Source organism: Cydia strobilella, chromosome 4 (assembly GCF_947568885.1).
Source record: "Cydia strobilella chromosome 4, ilCydStro3.1, whole genome shotgun sequence".
In the NCBI taxonomy this organism is placed as follows: Eukaryota; Metazoa; Arthropoda; class Insecta; order Lepidoptera; family Tortricidae; genus Cydia; species Cydia strobilella.
In genome coordinates, this window is record NC_086044.1 from 8,960,565 (window position 1) to 8,987,709 (window position 27,145).

Genomic DNA, 27,145 nt, shown 5'->3' on the forward strand with positions numbered 1-27,145 from the left:
CCATAATATATTCGGCAAAATAAATGACTTTTTATTATTTATAATCTACTCTCTCTTTATACCAAGAGATCAACTAAAGTTTACAAATATATTACAAAAAAAAATACAATTTATCAGCGTGTGAAAATCTTGATTAATGAATGTATAGGTACGAAAAAATATTGTGAGACTTCTAAACTTCTTTGGTGCGATTACTTCATACATATAGGTTAATCAAAGTAGTTTTAATGCAACAATATGATATTACGATAAAGAATTTTTATAGAAATGCATACTTTTGTTTCATACTAAAGCTTGTTTCAATTGTAACAATGTTTCAATCATTTTTTTTTTATTTTTTACTAAGGTTTACCAACAGTGGCAACAACAACTTATAGACTAACACACTTGCATACTATCAAATTATGATTGCGCCACCAGTTACAGGCGAACCATAACCATAACAAATACTATAGTATACATATACTACCATACTTTTAGTCGGTTATATGTGTACGTTGTTTCTACCGTCCTCACATCACAAGTTTTACTTTAAGGTCAAATATTATTTACAAATTACACTCCATCGCTGTTTAATGGCAGATATAATATTCCATGATTCCCATCCAAAACGCAAAAAAAAATAGGTGACAGGGAAATAACTGCGGATGCCAGGGATTGGCTATCAAACCTAGATATTAAGCTATAAATATAATGTTAACCTTTATAAATTTAATTTAATTTATGAATTAAGCCATACGATAATAATACGCAAAAAAACAAGTACTCAAAATACACACGTAAACAAAATAAAACAAAAAGTATGCGAGCACAGGTACTTTATACTGCAAAATTTTTGAACGGCTTCTTAACACTGCCGCATCGCTTGCGCGCTTGAGAATTATTGGCCCAGGTTTAAAAAATGGCTGACATGGCGACCAATTTAAGAAGGCACCGTTTTCATACATATTATTAGCAATTAGTTACCTTCTTAAGTCAGTCGGATAATATAATGAAAAAGCACGAATGTTATAATATACTGAAAAGCACGCGTGTTTAATATCTAGGATTATGAGCCAAAAATCGGTGGAATAAAAACGTCGTTTTGAGAAAGGGTGTTGAAAAATAAATTATTTCCAATTCGCCATACTTCCGGTCCGTAAAATGACTAGAGTACCCTATTTAGACTCGTTGACGTCGCAGATTCAGTGATAAAACGACATGTTCACGCTGCTTTCGTTTATGGGTAGGTTAGATTACTAATTCAGGCGAACGACAAAATAACGCATATATAAAACTAAACTGTATTTGCAATAAAATTATACGCGACAACACATTTCAACATTAATCGAAAAAATTGCCCCACAGTTCTGGATTTCTGCGAACACGTTATAAGGGAGTACATTATTTAATGCATATATTCAATAAAACAGTCTAGTAGACAAATGGCACTAAATAAATACTCAGCCGACAAAACATTTAAAATAAGAGCTGACTAGATGCTCCCCGTGTTTAATTGTCCAAAATACTAGGCAGAATAAAATTAATGACTAAGTTGATTATTAGAAGGAGTTCTCGGACAAAAGTGATTGTATTCTGGCGCGGCGCGGGGCGGGGGCCGCGTGGAACGGCGGGGGCCGCGTGAAACGGCGGGTTCGTTTAAAGAAGTAATTACCGAAACAGCAAGTTCGGGCGATCCTGCGGTGACGTCGTTAGTATGCGCCTCGCGTCACGCCGGCAAAGGCGATAACGCAAATTCGTTTTACCGAACATTTCGCTAATAGAGTTTCACTAATTTATAAGGCCGTTAAGCCTCAGGCCGTTTATACCGGGCCTGCGTAAAACTGTCCGCGGTGGACGTAAAAAGGATTTGATGGTAGCCCCTGTTACATATTAGATGGAACTCGATCTTTCGCCGCGCGGCTTCGAGGTGAACGCGTTTAATTATGAACAGTTTCTCTGGAATTATACGAATTCTTGCTCGGAAACCCTGCTGAAATAACAGACTGTTTTGCTACTTTGTTAATAAATTTAAATTGTTTGTACAGAAACAGTTTATATGGTTGTAAAATAGCTGTACACAACAGACATAAAAACAGAGGTCTATTGGTTTTATCTATTAGGTTGCTAATGAGTTCATGTTTATTATGAGTATTATAACAGACGTTTTTAATTAAAATTCCAATGTAGGTAGTTAAATAAGGCACACGCCGACGTTGCACCTGGGGAGCTTTAAATTACTACGACCAACTCCATAATCTTAAGACAAGATGGTAAAAAATGCTTCCATAACAAGCCACGCTATATTTAATAGGTTAAACTAGAGAAGCGGACTCTCCGCACATCAATTTTATTAGATTACTCCTTGCATGAAAACAAGATTGTTAAATTTCTGAGATTAGTTTTACTGTTAAGAATATATTCGGTATTTAAAGTGTTTTGCGCAAATAACTTGCTTTCAACAGTTTCAACTGGCGTCACTGCAGGTCGTCGGCTGGGGATTACGCGGTATTTTTTGCGTGGTTACCACACAATTTATGTGCAAGCGTTTTGTTGCAGGACGGTTTATTTTCGACCCTTATATTGCATTGCTTAATATGACATTAAATTAAACGGAAAACAAATTATCTATTTCCGTTTTTATTTTGATAATTTGTTCTAGCAACCCTGTTTTCGTATTATCAATTATTTTAATGCATAGAAGAAAAAACCGGCCAGGTGCGAGTCGGACTCGCCTACCGAGGGTTCCGTACAAATTAAATTAATCTTATTTTTATTACAATTTTATCCTCCTAAGTCCTGCGGTACCAAATTTTGTACATAATAAAAGACCCTTCAGATACATATTTCGATAGTACATATTTCGGTACAAAATGTTTAGGTGCCCCCCGCTTTCAAATTTGAATGCTCGCGCGGAGTATTCTGACTGTCCATAGAGTTGTATATAAATAGTCTGTTCAAGACTGACAGCAAATATTTATTATGTGCAAAAAAAATGAACAAGAGGCCTCTAGGACTATGACGTTTAAAAAAAGCTGGGACTTAGGAGGCTATAGTTTCTGATTTTTCTCTGTGTTTGTAGTGTAAGACGATATTACTTGCCAAATTTCAGGGTTCTAGGTCAACGGGAAGTACCCTATCCATTTTGATTCTCTTGACTGTCGAAATATACGTTTTCCCCTCACTAGCTCGGAAAGTTGTCGTTTATCCATCAATACAAGCGGGGAAAAACGCGTTTTATCCACTAGTGGGGAAAGTAATTTGACCTTGGATGGAGCGTGTTTAAGTAGCTTGACAGATAACAAAACGTAAAACGCTCATGATAATGGTTCGTTCGATATTAATTATCATTAAATAAATGGTTTGAGAATCTAATAAAAAATACCAAATTTAGCTTTATTTAATGATTTTAAGTCATAAACCTTACAATTCCATAAGAAACGTTCGTTTTTTTATAATGATGTTAAATATAATTCTGAACGCACAAGTTGAGTCGATGCAATTTCAAAACGCATCGTGGACATTTCATACAACAGAAATGTCAATGTCAACATTGTCAACAATTTTTCTCACCGACTTGCGTAAAAATACACAACTTCCAGAGTTTTCTGTTATAATATCGTAAAGAAATGAGTGATTCCAGTGATGAAGATGATCTAACGCCTGTGGATGTTGCACTTTCCTCGCTATAGTGAGGTGAAAAGTTTTGTGTTACACACGGGCGCAAATGTATTTTACTTCTCGTGTGTTGAAACACTCGCGGGTAAAATACATCTTTGCACCCTTGTATAACAAATAACTATTTTTGCGGCATAATCGGCCGTGCTATCTTTTTTTTACGTTAACTTAGAATTTTGATTTTTTTCACAGCTTCAAGGGACCGTAGACCTGAGAAAGTGGTTTAAATTTCAACTCGATATCTCCACGCGTTCCCGAGATAAATGACTTGTAAAACCAGAGACGAGACAATTTTACTAAAACTAGTTTCTAAAATGCCTACGTGAAAGCAACAATTTTGCATTGCTCAAAAATTATCATCTGTTACAACTAGTTCTAATTACTAATTAATTTTGAACAGAGAATAATAAAACGGGATTTAAATAGAGAAATAATGGGTATTAAATATTAAATCTGTTTTAAGCGGTAGAAAAATGTATTTTTTCTACTCGTCGACTGTAATGGTTGAATTAAAATTTCGTATACCAAACTGTAATTTGGTACTTTTCATGTATGGGCTCCCAACTCAACTATAATATTCATTTCGAAACGGTTTAGTCAACTATAATGAAATTGACCAATCACGCGGCGCCGCGGTCCAATGTTAAAGACACCAACGCGCGACTATTTCATGAGTAATACCTATTCATATATCATGCACGTTTTGATGTCTTTTGTGCTACTGAGATACTTACCTAATTTTCTTTAACTAGGTTCTATAGTAGAAACAGTATTATTTTATATGACTCGTAGAAAAAGTAATAGTATACAATAGTGGTATAATAAAGCCTTTCAATCTCGTACCTTCATTAGGCCATTCAGCAAGCTTCGTGGCCTAAACACGGTACTCGACTGAAAAGCTCTTTTTTTTACCAGCAGATTTTTTAAAGGTGTAGGAAGTCATTACAGTTAGTTAAATGGTACATTTATGTATCTATTCAACCTCTAGCAGGCCAGAGGCCTCAAAAAGGCCTTCCATTTCATTGTATTTTTAATAATTAATTTCACAAATAAAAATTGCAATTGTCTTGGCAAGTTTTAATTTGGGGGCGGTTAGAGGACGGTAATGGTATATTTTAACTGCCTACAACACAGTATAAGTAAGTTAAAAATGCATAGGCCGTGTATCGATACCTAACTTTCATCGCTCTTGAAAAAATATGATTGTTGTGTATGTTTAACCTGGCTCAGTTAATGTAGATATCAAAATAACACGTTCGAAATAGGGTATTTGTTCAAGAGTACCAATATTTTGTGTACACGATTGTAGTGTTACAAAGCATACTTTAGAGTGAAATTCATACAGAGGCAGATATAGGAATGGACGTGCATCCGGCAGCCGCGGGCCTGGAGCTCCAGCTCTAACTCAGATTTATATCGTGCAGGAAGCGTCGTTAAAAGTGGCCGGAAATCACATCAAGACGCCTTTGCGACCACTCGCGGTCCACGCCACCCACGCGCTGCAGTAAAATGTATAATATATAGCCGGTACATATGTACACGTGTACACCTAAGTACACACCTCTATCTATTGTTTTAAGCTTGTCTTGAATTTGCTCATGGGTCAGTGAAGGCAGCTACCAGGTCCCGTGCTGCTACGCGAAAACGGTCTTAGAAGACCTTCCCTCGATTTCAAATTAATGAAGATTCGCGTTTACAGTTTTTGGAAAAAACATACGTCATTTTTAAAAAACTTTTTTTTATGCCAATCGATCCCATTCCTATCCAAAAAAAAATGGCTAGAAAAGCCACAAATCGAGGAATTTTTTTTCCCATACAATTTGTATGAAAATTAAAACTTTTATTTTACACATGCTATTTTTTCATGCCAATCGATTCCATTCCTACCCAGTATCAATAGTTTCCTAGGGGTCAACTTACGGTAATGTACTAAAAAGCCACAAATTAAAAAAACATTTTTTCAGGTCATTACCTTAAGTTGACCCATAGGAAACTATTGATATTGGATAGGAATGGAATCGATTGGCATAAAAAATTGAATGTCAAAAATAAAAGTTAATTTTTATAGAAACTGTATGGGAAAAGTTTGACTCGATTTGTGGCTTTTCTAGCCGTTTTTTGGTCCCATACAAGCTTTTATCCTGGATAGGAATGGGATCGATTCGCATCAAAAAAAAGTTTGTAAAAAATTACCTTTTTGTCGTGTCGTGTTTTTTCCCAAATCTGTAAACGCCAATCTTCATTCATTTGAAATCGTGGGAAGGTCAGCTATCAGCACGGGATCTGGTAGCTGCCCTCACTGACCAATTTAGAAATTCCACCCTGTATAAGTTCGACCGAAATGCGTGGGCAATGATGTCAAAATAAGATAAAGTTAACATTTAATTTATAAATGGACGTTTTCTAAAATAAATATTGCAAATCTGATTCTTTCAAATCTGGACATTCTTGGGCTTAACTAATCAGAATCGACAGCATTCTCCATCCCACCATTAAAAAAAATGTCCCAAAATGTCCATTCCATTACTTCACATTTTAGTGTGAACAATTTTTTCACTTGTATATGCGTAACGTAGTGGAACGTATAATTTTCATACAAATTTTTGGGACATTTTTTTATCAATAAAATTGAGTATGCTAGTGATTCTTAGTTGAAAGAACCCAAAATCACCACGATCTGTGAGGATCAGGTTTTCAATATTTATTTTAGAAAACGTCCAAATTCGAATGGTTGGAGTTAGCGCGCGTGTAGAACTTGCCGGCCTACAGGATCTATGAGTATACATATACCAGTTGCTACGATCACCCTTGGCGTAGCACTTCGTAGCCTAGCTACATCGTAAAAATTACTTAACACATTCATCGCTGAGCTACGGTCGTAGCCGATAACATGGGTTTCCTGGTATGAAGCGAAAATGCTTCGTAGAGGCAAAACGACAACGTGTCGTGATTAGCGCTGAATAGGTTAACATTAACGCTGATTCTGGTTTAACAATTTGTTACAATTTTGATTTTGTTTTGGTATGACCTTGATGATCGCTCACGCTGATTGGTGCACGCGAAATACAATTAAAGTGGTATCATTGGGCCAACGCTTGTACTTATTCATGCGCGTGAGATGCCTTCGGGCTAAAAGAAACTGATTTGACTAGTAGGAATGTACCTTATTTCAACGTACAATCGGGGACATTCTTGGTGAACCACTTCAGATTTTTTTTACCTCGATCCTTACGAGCGAGCTTAATTAACTCCGCCTCCCATAGAGATAACCAATTACGATGCATTTAGGATTCTTTATGTTAATAATGAAAAGGGTAAAAAGAAGTAATGAGACAAACAATAGGTGGTAAGGACAGTTTATTCGTTGTTGTTGTTTAGGCTAAGCTTCGCCTCCCCAATCCCCATAAAGATAACCAATTAGGATGCATTTTGTATTCCTTATCTTAGTTTGCAAATGCCGGCCGTTACAAAGTCAATGGACAGCAATAAACTTTACCTGAGCTAACCTTCTATTTTCATCACCCATATTTTTAAATGTCGTGCTAGGTCATCACTTTTATGATATCGCCTGACCGTCTGCAATTTTTGCCCTTAAACGGTGGTTCACCGGGAATGTCCCCGCGATTGTACATTTGACATCAAAATGATATCTAAATAATGTAATTTACTTGTCCATGCATTCATTGGCGCGAGCGAGTCGCACGACAAGATGTTATCACATAAGATCTGTGTTCCCATTTCTGTACGTATACGGGTTTTATTAAAGTGTCTTGCACGCGAAAGCCAAATAATGGTAATACGCAGGATGCCGCCAGCCGTTGCTTTGACCTTCGCCCTTCCGATAGTTCAATTTACCTGTCCCCTATGTTTTTACTTCTCTTTAATACAGCGGCCGATCTAAATTCATATGACCGGGAGCACATTTGTGTTCGTTCGGAATACTTTCGCTTCCAAAATGCGACGCGGACGAATAGGGGAAGGTGGGACAAGACTGGGTATGCTTATCGTTTAATGCCGCATAGAAATGTCACAATATTTCAAGAATTCGCCGTATTTTAATAATATAGAAAGATTAGAAAGTGAAACATTCTGCCCGATCATGGGGTGGAATGAAACTCCGTAAATAAATCAACTGTCACCTACCCTAGTCTAGAACAACGGGCCGCTATACTTTGTTCCTACTGTAAGTAAAAAAGGCAATTCAGCCTTTATTAAAATTAACCCAGCCAATTGTAAGTCTTGACTCGTAACGTAACTACTATCACAATATTTTAATAAGCTTCTTATACTATTTGGTGTAATGATGTTTTATAATTATACCTTATATAATATAATTATAATTAAACCATATTCGATTGAATTACCTTTTGCCATTGTAATAAATTGCTGTTTTCATGTTTGTTTTTGCCCTAAGTGTTTCATTTAATTATTGGTTGTTATAGGGGCAACAACTATACATAATCAGTGAAAGTTTTCAACTGTCTATTCAGACAGTCGGATGAAACGCTGAAGTTTTAAATAGGCAGTCAGCACCCTTTAGGTTGAATTTTTAGAATGGACTATTATATAACGTATTTAGTCATTGCTAATATTTTATTATGGTTGATCAATTCATTTAAAATCGGATGACCATATTTTTGTCCCCTACCCCGTCTTGCTCCAAATTCTCTCTTATGGCCGCCTCGGTTCGTTCGAGACACAATTGGGCGTGTTTGCATTTTTATCTACTTGTTTTCGTGGGGTGAATACGAATGCTGCCTTTGTTTGGACGTTGCATAGGTAAATATTAATATCTAGTTGGAATTGTCTCCGTAACAATATGAAATAAGCGGAGCGTAAAACATAATTTCGCCCATCCAAAACGCGAAACTCCCAATACTCGGATGAAAATGAAGACTTCATAAATTTCCAGTACCTAAGTATCGTTAGTTAAAGGTTCATAATCGTCAGCAGAACCGCGTATTTAAACTTTTTTACCAATTTTTAATAAAAAGGGGGTGCTCTTAACTCGACTATGCAGTCTTCGAAAACTTAAGACTTCTTTTACAACAATTCCTACCTAAAAAAACTAATCCAATATCACAATCTTACACGGATCGACCTAGCCTAGGGAATGAGGCGACTATGCCTTTACCTGGATTCGAGCCCGGGACGCCCTGCTTACTAAATAGGCAGGCGGGCAGTATGTCCTAAAATCTTGAACTGTCAACGAAAATCGTATCGCACGCTGTCGCTTATGATATAATTAACTTGCATATGAACAATGTTGTAGAAACAGCGTTATATCTCACTATCTCAGCGCCAAGAAGCTCCGTCATAAATCCTGCATCACCATGCAACGCTCCTCCGCGTGTATAAATCGGGCGCCCCATAAAATTCCGGTGCTCCGGTAATTAACACCTAGCACTATACCCGTAATAAGGAAAGAGGATCTACTTTATTAACTATGAGCGGTCTGTCGTGCGTTCAAAGCTAATGAAGTAATAGAGGGGCCGCAGCGTTAATATGATAACTGTACACAAGTTACGCGCGTTGCCTGAGGACGGTCGAGGGACCAAATTGAGTTCAAATTTCGTTTTAATACAAAACATTAGTGTGAGAAAACTATATACGTTAAATAATTTCACGGTTTAGACTAACTTGTTTTAGTCACTCGCGCGACATATTTCGGAGAGCCTAGGTCTCCTTTCTCAAGTACTAATAGTGCGAGCAGCGTTCACGACGACCGTGTATTGCGTACTGCCGCGCGCCGAGAAAGCCGGTTGGGGGAGGTCTTGCGCTATCGTTGTAGGCGGGCATAGTGGTATGTTTGGGTTTGGGTCACCTAACACTTGTAGCGACGCTCAGCACGAACTCACAGTATATCTCACAGCAGTTTAAATTCGACTATATACGTTCTTGTACATTGTATAAATGAACTGTATTAAGTAAGATTTATTACCATATTTTTTTGACATAATAATGTAATGATTAGGGTTAAGTAATTACGATTTAAAAATGTTGACTCCTTTCTCATAATAAGTGCGAACAAGCACAGAAAAACCAATATTAAATAAAGTTAACAATTTGTACAATCGTACTAAAATAACGTATTATAGTGAAAATCGTACTTACGTTACGTACAGTTTATATCATGCAATTACGGCCTAACGGAAAGCTTTCCTACAGTTTCACGACTTATTCGCGGACGAAGTTGGGGGCACAGGCTAATTAAAAGTGCCTTTGGAATTTTTGGATATAAATGCAGTTTCGGTACGGTATTTAGAATAGAATAGAAATCATTTATTTACGGCAAACTAACAACACATTAAAACATAACATAATAACGGTAAAAAGCAATTATAATAATCCATAGTGACCCTGGCCCTGCCTACAAAGCAGAACGGGGACTCCGTTTCAAATCCTGGTAATTTGTGTGTTCCTGAGTTATGCATAAATACGACTTGTGTATAAATATTGTCCCATAATATTTGTTTAATAAAATTATAAAGGTTTGAAAAACTAAAATGGACGGATAATAATTGGATGTGACATTTGCAAAGGATGGCCGTGTCTGCGATCACGGTCGCGAGCGCCATCTGTGGCGGGGGCGAGTCGTCACGTCCGCGCCGAGCTCCTCTCATGCAAGTAATCATAATATCGTAAAACTTTTGCACTTCGCCAAAAACCTCTAGAATCTTCCTAACATGATGTCTTGGAGAACTCTCGGCGGGTAATCAGAACTTAATGATAAGTGCGCCGCCTCGGAGCGGTACCCAAATTTTAGGGGTCACGTAAAATATTAAAACGACGGCATGAAGTGGCCAGAGATTCATTGCTTTTTCCCTGTTTTTATTATACGTAAATAAGACACCCGACGCGTTTGTGTGTTCATAACATAAAACCAAGTTGTAGTAAAGTTCGTCTTCATGGTCTCGTTGGAGCTCTCGTAAATGTTAGTAAAGCTCTAAGTACCGACGTTACCTAACTTATGTTTTTTTAGTAAGAAATAATTTGGTTTATTTATTTAACACGAGTTAGCCCAAAATTATGCGAGAATGAGAATAGTAGGTATATGGTAACGACAATTGAAGGATATGATGTGTTTTTTATCAATGTTTTATATCAATTCCTTAAATATACTTATAGCAGAAATATTACTTATACAAAATTAATTTACAGATGCCAAAAATATAGTGTATATTAATTTCTACTACTTTTCAGAAATAAATTGAAATACTGCGAAGTGTTTCTTTTAAGGGTTATTAGATTAACAAATTGCCTTCGATGTTTCTTAGCTAACAGTTTGTTAAAAATGGGGTAGTTTAGAAAAACGTGGCTTATAAAAAAACCGGCCAACTGCGAGTCGGACTCGCCCACCGAGGGTTCCGTACTTTTTAGTATTTGTTGTTATAGCGGCAACAGAAATACATCATCTGTAAAAATTTCAACAGTCTAGCTATCACGGTTCATGAGATACAGCCTGGTGACAGACAGTACGCGGCCGTTAACAAAAAAGCACTTACCTCTTAATTTCTTGATCCTGTTTTTCAGCTTTAATAACTTTCCTGGAAATATGACGGCAAGTTTAAAACAATAACACCAAAACGTTGATAATAGCATTAAGTTCAATCTTAGGTAAATCATTATATAATATTGTCTTCGGTTACCGCGATAGTTACTCATGAAATAAAACTATCGCGTATATTGAATTTATAATACATCCCGACGTTTCGAACTCTTTTCAGTGTTCGTGACCACCAATCCGTTTTCATAGTTTTATTTCATAAATCATTATAATTAATTACAAACATTAAACATTAGATTATGGTCAAATTAGTACGAGTAGATGAAGTTTTAACTACTAAACTAGAAAACCTTCTGCGAAGAAAGCATTGTGTTGCGTATAGACCCGAGTAAGAGAAAGATTCCAAGTAGTGGATTCTTGAGCATTGCGAGGGTTTACTACCTACTTAATACTTTCAATCAAAATCATCACTGACAAGTCCATCCTTCCAGCCAACGTGACAAAAAAACTTAGCGCATCTCGCCATCGTAACTCGTAATAGTTTGGCGAGAACATAAATGTATAGGTAATTAAGGTGGTAGGTATCTTTAATATATATAATTAAATACAAAATTAACATAATATTACTTGGTGCTCTAGAGGACAAAATGCAACTTTGCACACTAACCAGTAGCCGAGGCCCTGGAAGGCTTGGTCATGGTCACTTCTTATTTTTATTTGCTCACTAATTTCGAAGAATAACGAGAGTATTTTCAGAGTGAAAAAAAAACGACGTAATAAATTCTTAACTGTAGGCGTTTTACAAAAACATGCAGTAGATATCCTCTACAAAATACCTGATATACCGAAATTTACAGAAGTTCACGTCCTTACGACATAATTATATTTTTCGTTTAGATTTTCTTCATTTAAAATAACTGTTATTAGTCTGGGACAAAAAGTTGTCATTTACATTTCCCTTGGCAAACAAGTTTTATCTCTCCTAGCCAACTAGGGCCTTGTGTAGAGAAAAGTGCACGTCATATTATTTTTAAGAAAGAGTAGGCAATATGTAATCACTCATCACTTTAGAAATTCATATTCTGTCATAAACACCAACAATATTATTAACCGTTAAATATATATAGGTGTTTGTTCCTTTTCGTAAACTAACTGCGCGGATTTGCACGCAAATTTACACCCTTTATACCCAGAATTCCTTCCCTAAGGAGTGGAAAGCTTCTACGTGGGCATAATTGAGTGCAAATGCTGGTTTATGCGTGCTGTTATCATTTTACAAAAAAAAAACCGGCCAAGTGCGAGTCGGACTCGCGCACCGAGGGTTCCGTACTTTTTAGTATTTGTTGTTATAGCGGCAACAGAAATCATCATCTGTGAAAATTTCAACTGTCTAGCTATCACGGTTCATGAGATACAGCCTGGTGACAGACAGACAGACGGACAGACGGACAGCGGAGTCTTAATAATAGGGTCCCGTTTTTACCCTTTGGGTACGGAACCCTAAAAACAATGATGCACTTTCATGTTCCATTTATGGTGATTTTATAATTTAAAAAAAGTCACAATGTTAAACCGTGCGTGGCCTTATTATTCAAGTGACGACATTTTAATACGGCATGTCACCCGTTTAACTCGCGTTAAGCCGGGTTGGATGAACGCATAAAAAGTCACATGTAATTGGACAAAGGTGAGAAAGATACTTCGTGAAATAAAGCCAATATTTGTGAAACGCCTGGATAAGCACGTGGAAGCAAATATTCACCTGTGTTTGACAACTTTGTTTTGCACTGCACACGTCGTTGAGAAAATTATACAAAATACTGTTAGATATTTTCATTTTTTTTTGCTCCCCTAATATTTACGCTCCACCTGTCTTATGGAGTTTCCTGTAATTTATGGGTAGTAATGGACTATTTTCTGTATTTATTTTTTGTCAAAATTTTAGTTCTAATTCAATTACAGTGGTCTACCAGTTTGGGAGCAAATTAGCTGTGACAGACAGACGGACAAGCAGACACACGAGTGATGCTTTAGGGTTTCGTTTTATTCTTTGAGGTACGGATCCCTAAATCAAACCGTTTAAGAGCATGTGGGTCATGCTCAGTAAAATGTTCTGTAGTTGGCCGTTTGTCACAATAGGCGGATTTAAAAGATTATTTTTTGTAGGAAAAGGAAATATCTAAGATACAAATATTACGTTATGGTCAATACGGATAAGTGTGACATAAAGGCAATTATCACTACATCACGCGAGTAACAAATGTATAAACTCGCAATAAACACTTATCAATGTTGAAGGCTAGCCACACTCCGTGAGCCACACTTACCCGTAACCCACACTTACCCGTAACCCACACTTACCCGTACTGACCTTATTTAGTTTAGTTAACGATATATACTTTTAAATTAGGTATACCTTTTACAATTTAAGGATTTTTTATTTGACTATTTTAAACAAATGCTTCTGTTGTTAAAGCGATATACATTGAACAGCTTGAAATGTATCTATTAGAAATAATTATCATTAAAAACTCACCTTTGTGTGTATAGTTAGTATCCAATAAAATGAAATAACTTTAACTACACTTATTTAAGTTTAGTGGTAAATTCAATTCTAATTAAATTTCGTATTTCGTTATTATCACGAAAAATTTCACGGTTAATTAATAAGTACAAAACATACGAATCACATAAATTATAACTTTGATATATCACGAACATCAAGCACATAAACACACACATTCACGTGGGTATTACATTCCGTTAATCATAATTTTCACACGTACTAAACATTTTAAAACTTATTTTTCATAATATTTTCCTATAAACACTTGCCCGGCGAATGATTTGTAGCAAATTAAACGGTTTAGTGACTTACCCTCATAGTATTTGCAAGTCTATCTAAAAATCGGAAAACTACCTACCTATTAGCATTATTAAAACCGCAGAGCTGTTCAGTGGTAAGTAAACGTTACCAATATATCTTAAAATTTTAAGTAGGTAAGGTAATAAAACACCAATAGTAAGTAGGCTTTTATAATTAATGTCTTGGGTTTGAAGTCCGTCTCGTCGTCGAGTTTTTTATTACTCATGTAAAAAACCGGTCAAGTGAGAGTTCGTTTAACTTGCGCACTGAGGGTTCCGTGCAAACTTTCAATTATCTCATGTAACTATAAACACAAAAGACTTGACAGAGTATACTAAGCATAATTATTTACAGCGCGATCTTTCGGCAAATCCGCTAACTAATTTGCGCGGCCGATAATAATTATTATGTTTTCAGGAATAATTCTTTATCATGTGAACCGATTTCAACAATTTTTTTTTCAAGTAAAATAAACACTCGCAAACGTGGCAAAAGTGCAAATTCAATTCGGAAAAGTTTTTCGATTATTAAAAAAAAATTTTTTCAAGATAGAGGCGTGATTATATTTTTCCTGTAATATTGATGATAATTTTAATGTTATTTAAAAATTTCATGATTTTTTATTGTTAAACTTCGGAGATAGGAGTGGGGGGATATTTTTTCACATTTTCCTTCATAAATCTTTTTTTTTCTATACGGAAAAAAATCTAAAATTGTTTTGAAATGTACAATTTGAGCTCTTTCAAACGATGCCCCAATTAGTAACTAGACTTAGAAATTTTGACCCCTCTTCATATGGGACATTTTTCATATTAAAAAAAAAAAACAATTAACACTCAATGTGTTTGGGTTAGCGTTGTTCATAACTATTCCAAATTCCAAATCGATATCTTAAGTAGTTCTCGAAACATTTAGCGATGAGGGATTCTTTTGTACCTTTTTGGTACGGAACCCTAAAAATCAGTACCTATTTACCAGTACCTCTTACCGAAAACATTGCATTTCCAATTTTAGTAATTTTAGTATTTTTTATGATATAAGAGGCAAACGAGCAGACGAATCGCCTGATAGTAGGTAAGTACCGGTTTCCATGGGTCACCAGCAACACCAGAGGGGTTACAAGTGCGATGCCGGCCTTTGAGATGGAAGTATACTCTCTTCTTCAAGGTTTGAAGGTCGTATCGGTACGGAAATACCGCGGGCGATTGTTTATTCCACAGTTAGTTAAGCTGTGAGAGGCAGGAAGTTTTTTGACAGTCGCGTTTATAAAACTGCTTGAGCCAATTCTTGTAATTAGGTTGTCAAGGGGACCCCGAGCGTGTAACCAAGAAAGCGCAAAGATATAGAGAAGAGTTAGTTCTTAACCCTTCGCACTGATCAGTGCTGGTATATATTAGGTGTACCTATGTATAGCCACAGAGGGCAGCACTAGTCTTGCAATAAATGATATACCGAACGCACGTCTAATTTTTGTCACTGGCGAACGAGGCGTGGTTTTTCAGTAAATACGTGCTAAAATCAAGTAGTATCCTGTGTACGAGTGATAACTAAATCTAAATAGTGTTTAAAAAACAATGGGCGTCGGCAAAATACCCGAGTTTGATGTGAAAGCGGTAAATTGGACTATGTACTGTGAGAGGTTAGAAATGTATTTCCTCGCGAACGATATTAAGGATGCGGTGAAATTGCCAACAGTAATCGCAGTAATGGGAGAAGATGCATATCACTTGTTATCTACGTTAGCAAGCCCCGCCCAACCTTCAACTTTGACCTTCACTAACGCGGTGACGCTGCTTAAAAATCACTTGCAACCGAAGCCCTCCATCTTGGCCGAGCGCTACAGATTTCGACAGCGTCGACAGGCAGAGGGAGAGAGTGTAGCTGAGTATGTGGCAGAACTGAAGAAGTTGGCAAAAACATGCGATTTTGGTACCACTTTAGAAGATAATCTTCGCGATCAACTTGTTTGCGGCATTGTCAGTGAGTCGACGCGGCAAAGATTGTTTGCAGAGGACGGTATCGACTACTCGAGGGCCGTCAGCTTGGCTACGACACTGGAGGCGGCAGAAAAGAATGCAGTCGCGGTAGACAGAGATGCTAAGGTTATCACGGGGGTACATAAACTGGAGGCGAACCATAAATGTATGGCGTGCGGTGAGATTGGGCATAAAACAGAAGGCTGTAAATATAAAAACTTTGAGTGTAGTTGGTGCAAGAACTTAGGCCACTTAAGAAGGATGTGCTCGGAGAAAAATGCAAGATTCGGAGTGACGGAAACGGCGGGCAGCCAGTCACAATCACGCGGGGACGGCGTGATCTATAACGGTAGCGGAGCACGTGGTAACCGATCAGCTGAGAGAGGCGGCAGCGGGCGCGGGCCCGGGCGCGGAGGGCGCTCGGGCCGCCGAGGCACAAACAACTATTGGGTGCAGGCGCACCAGGCATCAGCTGACGTGGCGAGCGATAACAGCGGATATACGTCGGCGCTGGACCATAGTTGTGATTTGGATGAGGACAACGAACCTATGTACCAAATATCATTAAGCAAATATAAACCGGTATGTATCACAACAACTGTTCAAAATCAGTTGCTAAACATGGAAATCGACACCGGGGCCGCTTTATCATGTATTACGCTAGATACTTATCACAGACGTTTCAGTGATTTACCATTACGGCCATGTCATTTAAATTTAACACTTTACGATAAATCTGTGATTCAACCGGAGGGTTATGTACGAGTCGCAGTTAGGTACGAAGGAATTACAAAAATATTGGATTTGTATGTCATAGACCAGGGTATCACGACTCTTTTAGGTTGACAATGGCTTGCGGAGTTAGGTATATATGTTCCCGCTTCAATGATTTGTAATATTGACACAGAAAAAGTAAACAAATGTAATCTTAACGAAATCCTTTCCAGGCATGAGTCATTGTTTGACGGCACCCTGGGGCGGTACACGGGCGGCACGGTGCGGCTGCACGTACGCCCGGCCGCGGGGCCGGTGTTCTGCCGCGCACGGCCGGTACCGTTCGCGCTGCGGCCGCGAGTTGACGCCGAGCTTGACGCCATGCTGGAAGCGGGCGTCATCCGGCCAGTCAGCCGCTCCGACTGAGCCACTCCTCTGGTGATTGCTCGTAAGTGTAAGGCCTGACTGGACGCTCGAAGCGGAGCGTTCGGCGGGACGTGCAGCGTGGCGTCGGGCTCACAAGTGATTTGAGCAGCGTGCACTAAGGCCGCTCCTATACGTTTGCATTTGTTTAACATGCACGCCGCACGCCCCGCCCCGCTGCACGCCCCGCCCCGCTGCACGCCCAACTCGAGCGTCCACTCAGGCCTTAAAGAAAGAAAGAAAAAGCACTTACACTTAGGCGGACGGCGGAATACGACTGTGTGCGGACTATAAGGTGACCCTCAATCCTAACTTATTGGTCGATAGGTACCCGGTTCCAAAGGTTTTCACTAAATTAGACTTGTCACAAGCTTATAATCAACTAGTCCTAGATGATGCGTCCACGGATTACATGGTGATAAATACACATAATATTCAAATACACTCGTTTAGTGTATGGGCTGGCGTCTAGCCCGGGAATCTTTGAAAAGTTTATGGAAGATCTATTTAAAGGGGTACCGGATGTAATTATTTTTTATGATGATATCTTAATTAAAAGTAAAGACATAGGTAGTCACCTTCATACGATCGAGCAGGTACTAAGTATATTAGAGTCCAATGGGTTAAAAATTAAAAAAAGTAAATGTGACTTCTTGACTAAACAAGTTCAGTACTTAGGTTTTGTTCTCGACAAAGAAAGTTTAAGGGTAAACCCGGATAAAATTAAACCCATCATCGACATGCCCCCACCCCAAAATACCCATCAACTAAAATCATTGTTAGGTATGATAAATTTTTACGGAAAATTTGTAAAAACTTAGCATCGCGGTTAACACCACTGTATAGCTTATTAAAAAAGGCAAACATTATCATTGGGGGAAGGAGCAGAATGAGGCATTCCTTCAGGTTAAAAAGATCTCTGTGGTGCGGAGGTATTGGTTCATTTTGACATGTCAAGGGTTAGTGTGGTAACTTGTGACGCGTCATCACGTGGCCTTGGGGCGGTACTGGCCCAATGCGCTCCCGATGGCTCCGAGCGCGCCGTCGCCTGCGGAAATGCATTACAGTCAAATTTACAAGGAGGCTTTAGCCATAGTTTTTGCCACAGATAAGTTCCACCAGTATTTATTTGGTAGGAAATTCATTCTTCGCACGGATCATAAACCATTAGTAAGCATTTTTGGACCAAATGTTGAAATACCGACTACGGCAGCAAGTCGGCTTCAGAGGTGGGCGATTAAGTTATCAGCTTATGACTTTAACATAGAATACGTAAATACTGATAAAAATACCGCAGATGCCCTATCGCGTTTAATTAATTCTCACCAAGAGGAATCAATCGCCTCTGAAGAAGTGTTGCCGGAGCAGACGTACTTACATTTCGCGTCTGAAGCTCTGTTATTAGACTAAAAGGTACTAAAAAGGGAAACAGCCTCTGACCCGATTCTTAGCAGAGTTTTGAGTTACATCGCGGATGGATGGCCTAATGACGTAGATATAAAAGAGCTTAAGCCATATTTTAATAGACGGAAAGAGATATATATCAAACTAGGTTGTGTCATGTGGGGACACAGAGTAATTATTCCCATATCTTGTCAATCCAAGGTAATGAAAGAGCTGCACGACACACACATGGGTGTTGTTAAAACAAAGGCGTTGGCACGGAGTTATGTGTGGTAGCCGGGAGTGGACGAGGCGGTAGAGGCGGCTGCGAGGTATGCGCCAGCGTGGCGAGTGCGCCGCCCGGCCACGCACCGAGTCCCTGGCCATGGCCCAATCGCCCATGGGCAAGATTACATTGTGATTTTTTAGGACCCATATTAGGGAATACTTATTTAATTGTGGTAGATGCCGGTTCTAAGTGGATTGAGGCCATTCGTATGAAAACAACTAACGCAGGGGCCGTCATCGCAGAGTTAAGGCCAATGTGGGCGAGATTTGGCGTACCAAAGCAGGTAGTTACAGATAATGGTCCTCCTTTCACTAGTGCGGAATTTGAGTCTTTTTTTCCAAGAAATAAAATTGATCATTTATTTTCAGCACCTTACCACCCGGCCTCCAACGGGGCTGCAGAAAATAGCGTCAAAATTTGCAAACGGGCAATTCAAAAAGCTATTAAACAAAAAGTAGATATAGATACGGCTTTAAACAGGTTTTTATTATCATATAGAAATACCGAGCATTACACTACAGGTGAAAGTCCGGCCAGAATCTTACAGGGAAGGAATTTACGTTTGCACTTAGATAATTTAAAACCAGATCGTTTAGACCGTGTAAACAAACGTCAAGGGCAGGAAAACGCGGAACGAGGGGTGAGAGGGCGCAAATTCGCACGCGGCGACGAAGTGTGGTGCCGTGACTACCGCTCCTCCGATCGCTGGGTCCCGGGAAAGGTCTCAGATATTCTAGGTAATACAGACTATAAAGTATTGTGTGATAAAAGAACCGAGGTACATAGGCACATCGACCAACTAAGGCGTAGGGTCCCAAGGGTAACTGAGGAAGTACGTACACAGCCTAGATCATCCGTCCATCGTAGAAGCAGCGCTTTAATTGTTCCGCAAGTAGATAGAGGCGAGCCGGAACCAGAGGAACGACCAGCCGAGCCGATTAGAGCTAGCGCGAGCGATGGGGCGACTTAGGTCACTTCCCCGCAGGCTGCCGCCGTGGACCAGCCCCAGGTTGCAACCGACAAGGTTGATAGAGGAATATTTTTAGTTAAGTATCACTTACCTTTAGTATTGTATAATTGTGTTAATTGTTAGCTGCATAGAAAATGTAAGCGTTCTAGTGTTTGGCACGGCCTACTTGTTATCCTTTTAATCTTTATATATGATAATGGACTGTACAATCACAGAGTAAATTAACGTAAGTAATTTACAGGCGAACATTCGCACGTTGCCCTGTTTTCCTAGCCATAGTATTAAGATATTACTGTATTCCTAAATAAACGCATTTAAATATTATAAGGTAAATCTTAACTAGTAATCCAGACTGTTCCTACCGGTGTGCGCGTTAGATAAGGTCACTGTACGCACCATTTGTATTATTGTGGTCGGTTACGATTCACAGCTGTTTAAAATTAGTTGATTAAGTTAAGTAGTTAGTTAAGTAGCGATTAAAGGTGGAGGTGTTGGTATATATTAGGTATAGCCACAGAGGGCAGCACTAGTCTTGCAATAAATGATATACCGAACGCACGGCTATTATTTGTCAAGTGCGAACGAATTTAAACCTATATATTGGATGGAAAACAATGGATTTAAATTCGTCCGTGCTGATCAGTGCTTCATACGAAGGGTTAATAAAGTTAACGCTGTTAAGTTTACTTTTTATAATTTAAAGACAGATAGTTTACTGCTGTATGTAATATACTTAAATCGAATTTAAAGTATCGTGAGACATAGTAACGTTAAGGTAATTTTACGGTTTCACTCACGCCCGTCGTGACCGCTATTCACTCATGCACTGTTAGTGCTTGAAAATGTAGACCTAGGCTCTCCAAAACATGGCGCGCGAGTGACTAAAATCACATGAGTGAAACCGTAAAATTAGCTTAACGTAAATATACATAATTAAGTATGTAAGCTGTAAGGTCATATTTTCAAACATAATTTGTTACCATTGAAGAGTTCATATGGTTTTCGATGTCGTCAACTTCTTAATTTCAGCGTGTTTACTTGTTGTAATGTAAAAAAAAAAAACATTTCAAGAATGCAAGTAAATTTAAAACTAGCTGAGTGCTATATTGGCAAACTTTTCAATTACTGGTCTTATTTAACAGAGTGGCATGTGTACCTAATACACTTGAGCGCAATGAAAATGAATCTCATTGGATACATTTATTTATAAAGTGACTCGATTTTACAAATCTTATTGTTCTTGATTGTATTTACCAACATACCATTGCAAATGTTTCCCCTAATACTCGTAGTAAACAAATTAAGAGCTTCATTACAAGGCACTTTTGTCTTTGTAATAACCAGCTAATATCAAGGGCGGTGTTTCTCACACTGCCTCTTCATCATAAACTTGATAAGCGGATTACTTACTCATTCAGCGGCGGACGTGAAGTGCGATAGAATTTCATAAAATGCAAAGTGGAACATTAAAAGAAACTCACAGAGCCACCATAAATAGCTGACAATTGCGACTCACGTACTCAATTACCGTAGAACGTGATGGGAAAAACATAGCAGATATTTTAATAAAACTGGCTTAATTTATTGAAACTACAATTTAATTAAAAAATCACTACCTGCTACGTGCTATACGATTCAGACCCAGAACAAAGGCTTTCAGCGACAGCATTAGCACAGTTGAATTGGTAGTTTTGGTATGGCATGTTTGTTTTACTCACATTATATAGGTAAGTTTAAAAATGCTCGTGCATATATATGCAGAGATCTTTCTGATGCCACAGCAATATGTGGGTATAAAAAAAATAATTACATACCTATTTGGGTTTTTTTTTAAAGAACGGAACTGTTTAAGAGTAAATCACTCTAGTATAAATTACATGTGTGTGCGATACTGTTACTGTATGTATTTGTGAACCATATGTCTAAGTATATATTATTATAGGTACTGTATGTTTAAGGGCACTAATCCAGAACTACTAAAATATGTTGTCTTGATACTAAATACTCGAACACACTCTTCACATAGCATAGCTACTCTCACTGTGATAGTCAAAGCCAATAGTAAATCCCTCAATTACAATAATTGAGACAGTCTAGTGATCGACAAAGAGAATGTGCCATGCATTTAGGAGGGACAACGTAATTAGTGACCTACTGCTGTCAAACATGAATTGTGTTAGATAGTGAGAGTTCTGCACCTACCTATATACATATCATTATTATCTTTTCTGTGGCAAAATTATATTGTTAAGTAGGTATTTTGATTGGCAAGCTGGGTTCTCCATACAAATGTAGTTACGCTCTCATTTTAAAACGAGTAGCTAGTTTGCTCTGAAACTTCGTACTTACAATAGGATAAGGTATATCTATGTCTGTAATTATTTATGTAGGTTCAGATATCATAGTTAAAAAAATACAATGTATTTAAGTTTTTCATACGAAACTTGTTTTTGCTCTATTTCGTTTGTTTTATAAACTAGAGCGATACAAACTAATTACATGCATATAATTGGATACGAGTACGTCACAAGTGAATATCGTTATTGTATTTTTTACCAATTACATACCTAGATATACCTCATGTCATTGTATGTGCAAAGTTTCATTACAATCCAACACGTTGTTTTAAAATGAGAATGAAACTCCGTTTGTATGGGAAGGTGAAATTCGACCGAGCTTGCCTGGGCTCTTAAACTACAATTGTCATTTATAACTTTAAAGGCACTTATTTGAGCAGTTTAAGAACAGGGGCTGAGGTACGGGAGATAAACCATAAAGTACATATACTCATTTTACTTAGTGAATTAAATCTTCTCTAACGCATAAAATTCTTGTGGGTCTTAAAGGGCCCACTGACTATCAGTCCGCCGGACGATATCGGCCTGTCAGTTGTTCGGATCTGTCAGATTTTTGTTCTAACTGACATGCCGATATCGTCCAGCGGACTAAATATAGGTAGTCAGTGGGCCCCTTTAGATATACCGCAAGAGACGTAGTTTCCCGGCGGACATACGGCAGGTAATTATAGGATCGTTGCGTTGTAGGCTTAATATATACTATTTGCCCGGTTTTTTTTGCTTTTCTTGTAGCTTAAATTTGTTTAAAAAAGAAACATAGAATAAACATGTCCAAAAATACATATTTTTATGCAATATCGTCTTATACCAAATCAAATTACATAACGATTTGTTTATAGTAGCAAAGAGGATATAATTGTTAAATAACAAACGAAACCGTCAACGCCATCTATACGACAGTAGGCCAAAGCTAGTAGCGCCCTCTGATCGAGAATCAAATTTTCTTGATTTTCGAGGCACGTTTTTTCCTTACTGTATCCATCTATTACGGAGTTATATCTATCTTTGATAGTAGGTACAACTTATTGGGAACAAATCAATTTTGTTTAATCCAATTTTTTCTTTAGTATTGACATCTATTTCAGTTTATTGTTTTTAGTATGTCTTAAAGGATATCCATACTTCATTTGATTTTACATATTTTTTTTATACTACGTCGGTGGCAAACAAGCATACGGCCCAAAATAAAAATAAACATATATAAAATAAGCAAAAATAAAATAAGCATATTATAAAATAAGTAAAAAATATATCTCAATATTTTACTACCACAAGTATATACCTACCTACTTGTGGTGCCTATATAGGTACCTTCACTTTATTCACTTGCTTTTAATATTATAGTGATTTAAATTAATAAAAGATACCAATAGGTAACTAGGTACCTAGTGTACGTCTACACATATTATCTTGTAACGAGATTTATATATGTATTATATATATAATATGTGTATTTATATTATAATATAGGCTACAGGTTTTAATTATTTACTTGTGTAATAATTGAACCAAAATTCACCTTTCTGTACATATTTAGTGTTCGTTTGTCTGTCATTTATATTTGTCTATTCTCAATAGCTCAAAGGTTGACTGGAAGAGATCCCTTACTGGGATAAGTTCGCCTTTGTACATTGTATATTTTCTGTTTAATTGTATCTTAACCTGTCTTATAAAGTGTTTACATACATACATACAACGAAATAGTGACGGAGCTTACTCACCGTTTGTTTGCTAAGGCCCCTTGATGCTTTCTACGGACACAATCTAATATGAAAGAACTAAGAAGTCACTTACGAGAACAAATCTCCAAGTCACATAATTCTTAAAAGTAATTTAGTCCAAATGCAATGAAAGCGTTCCAATGTAACGCAATAAACCGGCTCATAGTGCAAAAAACAATTCAAACTGAGTTATACCTCCATCCTGGCAATAAGTCCGAGCGTTACATGGCGTATAATGGTATGACACGACAAACAGCTTTAAGTGTATAAAATATGGACCGTGACGTCAGCCAAGCGCAGCCAGACTAGTCTTTATAGTGGAGCCTAGGAATACGCCGGATGCGCGAGACTCTAGCGACTTACACTGCCTCGTTTTGTTATACGTTTTCAAATAGAAATAGGTACAAGGACAAGTACTTAAATAGTAATAACCAGTCAGGGCCTGCAACAAGCGGCAACATTCCATTTACAAACAATAGTAATAATTAACCTGCTCTGGCAGTGACAGACGTCTTATAAAACTATTGCTATAAATATATAGGTACTCTTTCACTTTTCTATTAGCTGTTCGGCTGTGGTATGAATACTAACATTTGGGGCATTTCACGTCAAGCGGGCAGCAAAAAAATTGTCAGGTTCTGGATTTTGTTCATAGTTGGATTAATTGGACCTATATGTGAATTAAAAAATTTGGCATCATTACTTTTTTAATATATTGCTTCGTTAAAAATTTATACGCATTTGAAAAAACTACAAAATTTGAGGAACGGATTTTTTAAAAATTATTATTGCAATTCTTTCAGTGGATTTAATTATAACTAAATAGTGATTATTTGAGAATATTAGTTGATTTCTTTGAAAATTTATAAAAAAAGTTTTTTTTATCTTTTTTTCATATAACAAACCGGAAGTTAGTATTAAATATCTTTTTTTTTCCAACTTCGCATTTTTTTATATTTTTTATTTTTAAACAATAATGTAGCTTATGGTGTACTAATGTCCTTTAAAAAAATTTATAATGGCATCTCGATTGGTTTTGAAGATTCATGAAGTAATTCGAAAGTACTGCGCGACGCTCCGTACTGAGAGGTAGTTCTATGTGGCAGTCTTTAATGGCCAATTACGGGTTTTTTTACTTTTGCGTAACGGAATTAAAGCAATAAACAATATTTCATCGGTTAAGATGTAGAAAAGCTAATGATGTATTATTCAATCGTGCCTTGTAGCGCTATCACTGATCAACCATATCTTGGAACTGAAAACAAAATGTTTATGTTTTAACAAAACGCTAGAGGTAACTTAATAACTATAGCTAGGTTTAGGCGGGGTATGTCACATGCTTAAGAGGTCACTTTCGAGTTAGGTCACGTTCTGAGGACGTCACTTTCTGTACGTCACATTCTGAGTTTGTCACATTCCGAGCTCGTCACATTCTGAGTTCGTCACATTCTGAGTACGTCACTTTCTGAGAACACCACTTTCTGAGGCCCTCGCTTTCTGAGTTCGTCACTTTCTGAGTACGTCACTTTTATAGCAAAGTAATATTTAAGCGTATACCTGCATTAACAATGGATACCAGCAATCATATTAGCTGTACGGCATAAAAACGGCCGTATGCCGTACAGCTGTTATGATTGCTGGTATCCATTGTTCATGCAGGTATACGCTTTAATCTTACTATGCTATAAAAGTGACGTACTCAGAAAGCGAGGGCTTCAGAAAGTGGCGTTCACAGAAAGTGACGTCCTCAGAAAGTGCCGTTCTCAGAAAGTAACGTACTCAGAATGTGACGAGCTCGGAATGTGACAAACTCAGAATGTGACGTACAGAAAGTGACGTCCTCAGAACGTGACCTAACTCGAAAGTGACCTCTTAAGCATGTGACATACCCCGCCTAAACCTAGCTATAGTTATTAAGTTACCTCTAGCGTTTTGTTAAAACATAAACATTTTGTTTTCAGTTCCAAGATATGGTTGATCAGTGATAGCGCTACAAGGCACGATTGAATAATACATCATTAGCTTTTCTACATCTTAACCGATGAAATATTGTTTATTGCTTTAATTCCGTTACGCAAAAGTAAAAAAACCCGTAATTGGCCATTAAAGACTGCCACATAGAACTACCTCTCAGTACGGAGCGTCGCGCAGTACTTTCGAATTACTTCATGAATCTTCAAAACCAATCGAGATGCCATTATAAAAAAAATTATAGGACATTAGTACACCATAAGCTACATTATTGTGTAAAAATAAAAAATATAAAAAAATGCGAAGTTGGAAAAAAAAAGATATTTAATACTAACTTCCGGTTTGTTATATGAAAAAAAGATACAAAAAACTTTTTTTATAAATTTTCAAAGAAATCAACTAATATTCTCAAATAATCACTATTTAGTTATAATTAAATCCACTGAAAGAATTGCAATAATAATTTCTAAAAAATCCGTTCCTCAAACTTTGTAGTTTTTTCAAATGCGTATAAATTTTTAACGAAGCAATATATTAAAAAAGTAATGATGCCAAATTTTTTAATTCACATATAGGTCCAATTAATCCAACTATGAACAAAATCCAGAACCTGACAATTTTTTTGCTGCCCGCTTGACGTGAAATGCCCCATTTATTAAATATTTTTACAGAATGACATATGCAACTTGAATTTCGTCCGGTCGGCAAATGAGCATACTTCCAAGTATAAACTAAGAACTTAATACTTAAGTGGTATGAAGGTATACGATAAGGAATGGCAAGCTTGCTACATGTGAAATCCTCCAGCAATCAGCTGGTTCGGGGAAATCGATGTGCGACCCCTTAGTAAAGTTGATGTCCGATGACGTCACAATTCCGTATAAAACCACATATTTTTCAAGATGTGGATAATCCACTTACTGTTAAAATGTATCTAAAATACAATGTAATGTAGGTAATTGTGTTTATCACAAGACAAAATCGTAAACTTAAAATGTATCAAAATTTTTTGCAATCGTCCCAGTTTACTAGTGGTTAATAAAAACCGGCCAAGTGCGAGTCAGACTCGCCCACCGAGGGTTCCGTACTTTTTAGTGTTTGTTGATATAGCTGCAACAGAAATACATCATCTGTGAAAATTTCAACTGTCTAGCTATCACGGTTCATGAGATACAGCCTGGTGACAGATAGACGTACAGACAGACAGACGGACAGACGGACAGCGGAGTCTTAGTAATAGGGTCCCGTTTTACCCTTTGGGTACGGAACCCTAGTTAACTACCTTGAATACTCTACTAATATTGGAAAGTC

General features: G+C 37.5%; 2 protein-coding genes across 2 annotated transcripts in view; one reads left to right on the plus strand and one right to left on the minus strand.

Moving 5' to 3' along the window:
* Positions 1-13,966, minus strand: part of LOC134740986 (protein muscleblind) — a 496,603-nt gene extending 482,637 nt beyond the window's left edge. The window contains exons 1-2 of the mRNA XM_063673685.1: positions 13,701-13,966; positions 11,163-11,204 (exon numbers count right to left, since the gene is read on the minus strand). The gene's annotated coding sequence lies outside the window, so the exon portion shown is untranslated. The remainder of the gene's footprint in view (positions 1-11,162; positions 11,205-13,700) is intronic.
* A 1,601-nt stretch (positions 13,967-15,567) lies between these two features.
* LOC134741147 (uncharacterized) lies at positions 15,568-17,324 on the plus strand. The gene is made up of 2 exons (XM_063673918.1): positions 15,568-16,588; positions 16,954-17,324. Exons 1-2 carry the CDS (start codon positions 15,605-15,607, stop codon positions 16,957-16,959), a joined length of 990 nt encoding a protein of 329 aa, XP_063529988.1. The 5' UTR covers positions 15,568-15,604; the 3' UTR covers positions 16,960-17,324.
* Positions 17,325-27,145: the final 9,821 nt, after the last annotated feature.

Coding starts and splice junctions, on each gene's coding strand:
- LOC134741147 (XM_063673918.1), top strand. CDS start 15,605: ATGGGCGTCGGCAAAATACCCGAGTTTGATGTGAAAGCGGTAAATTGG.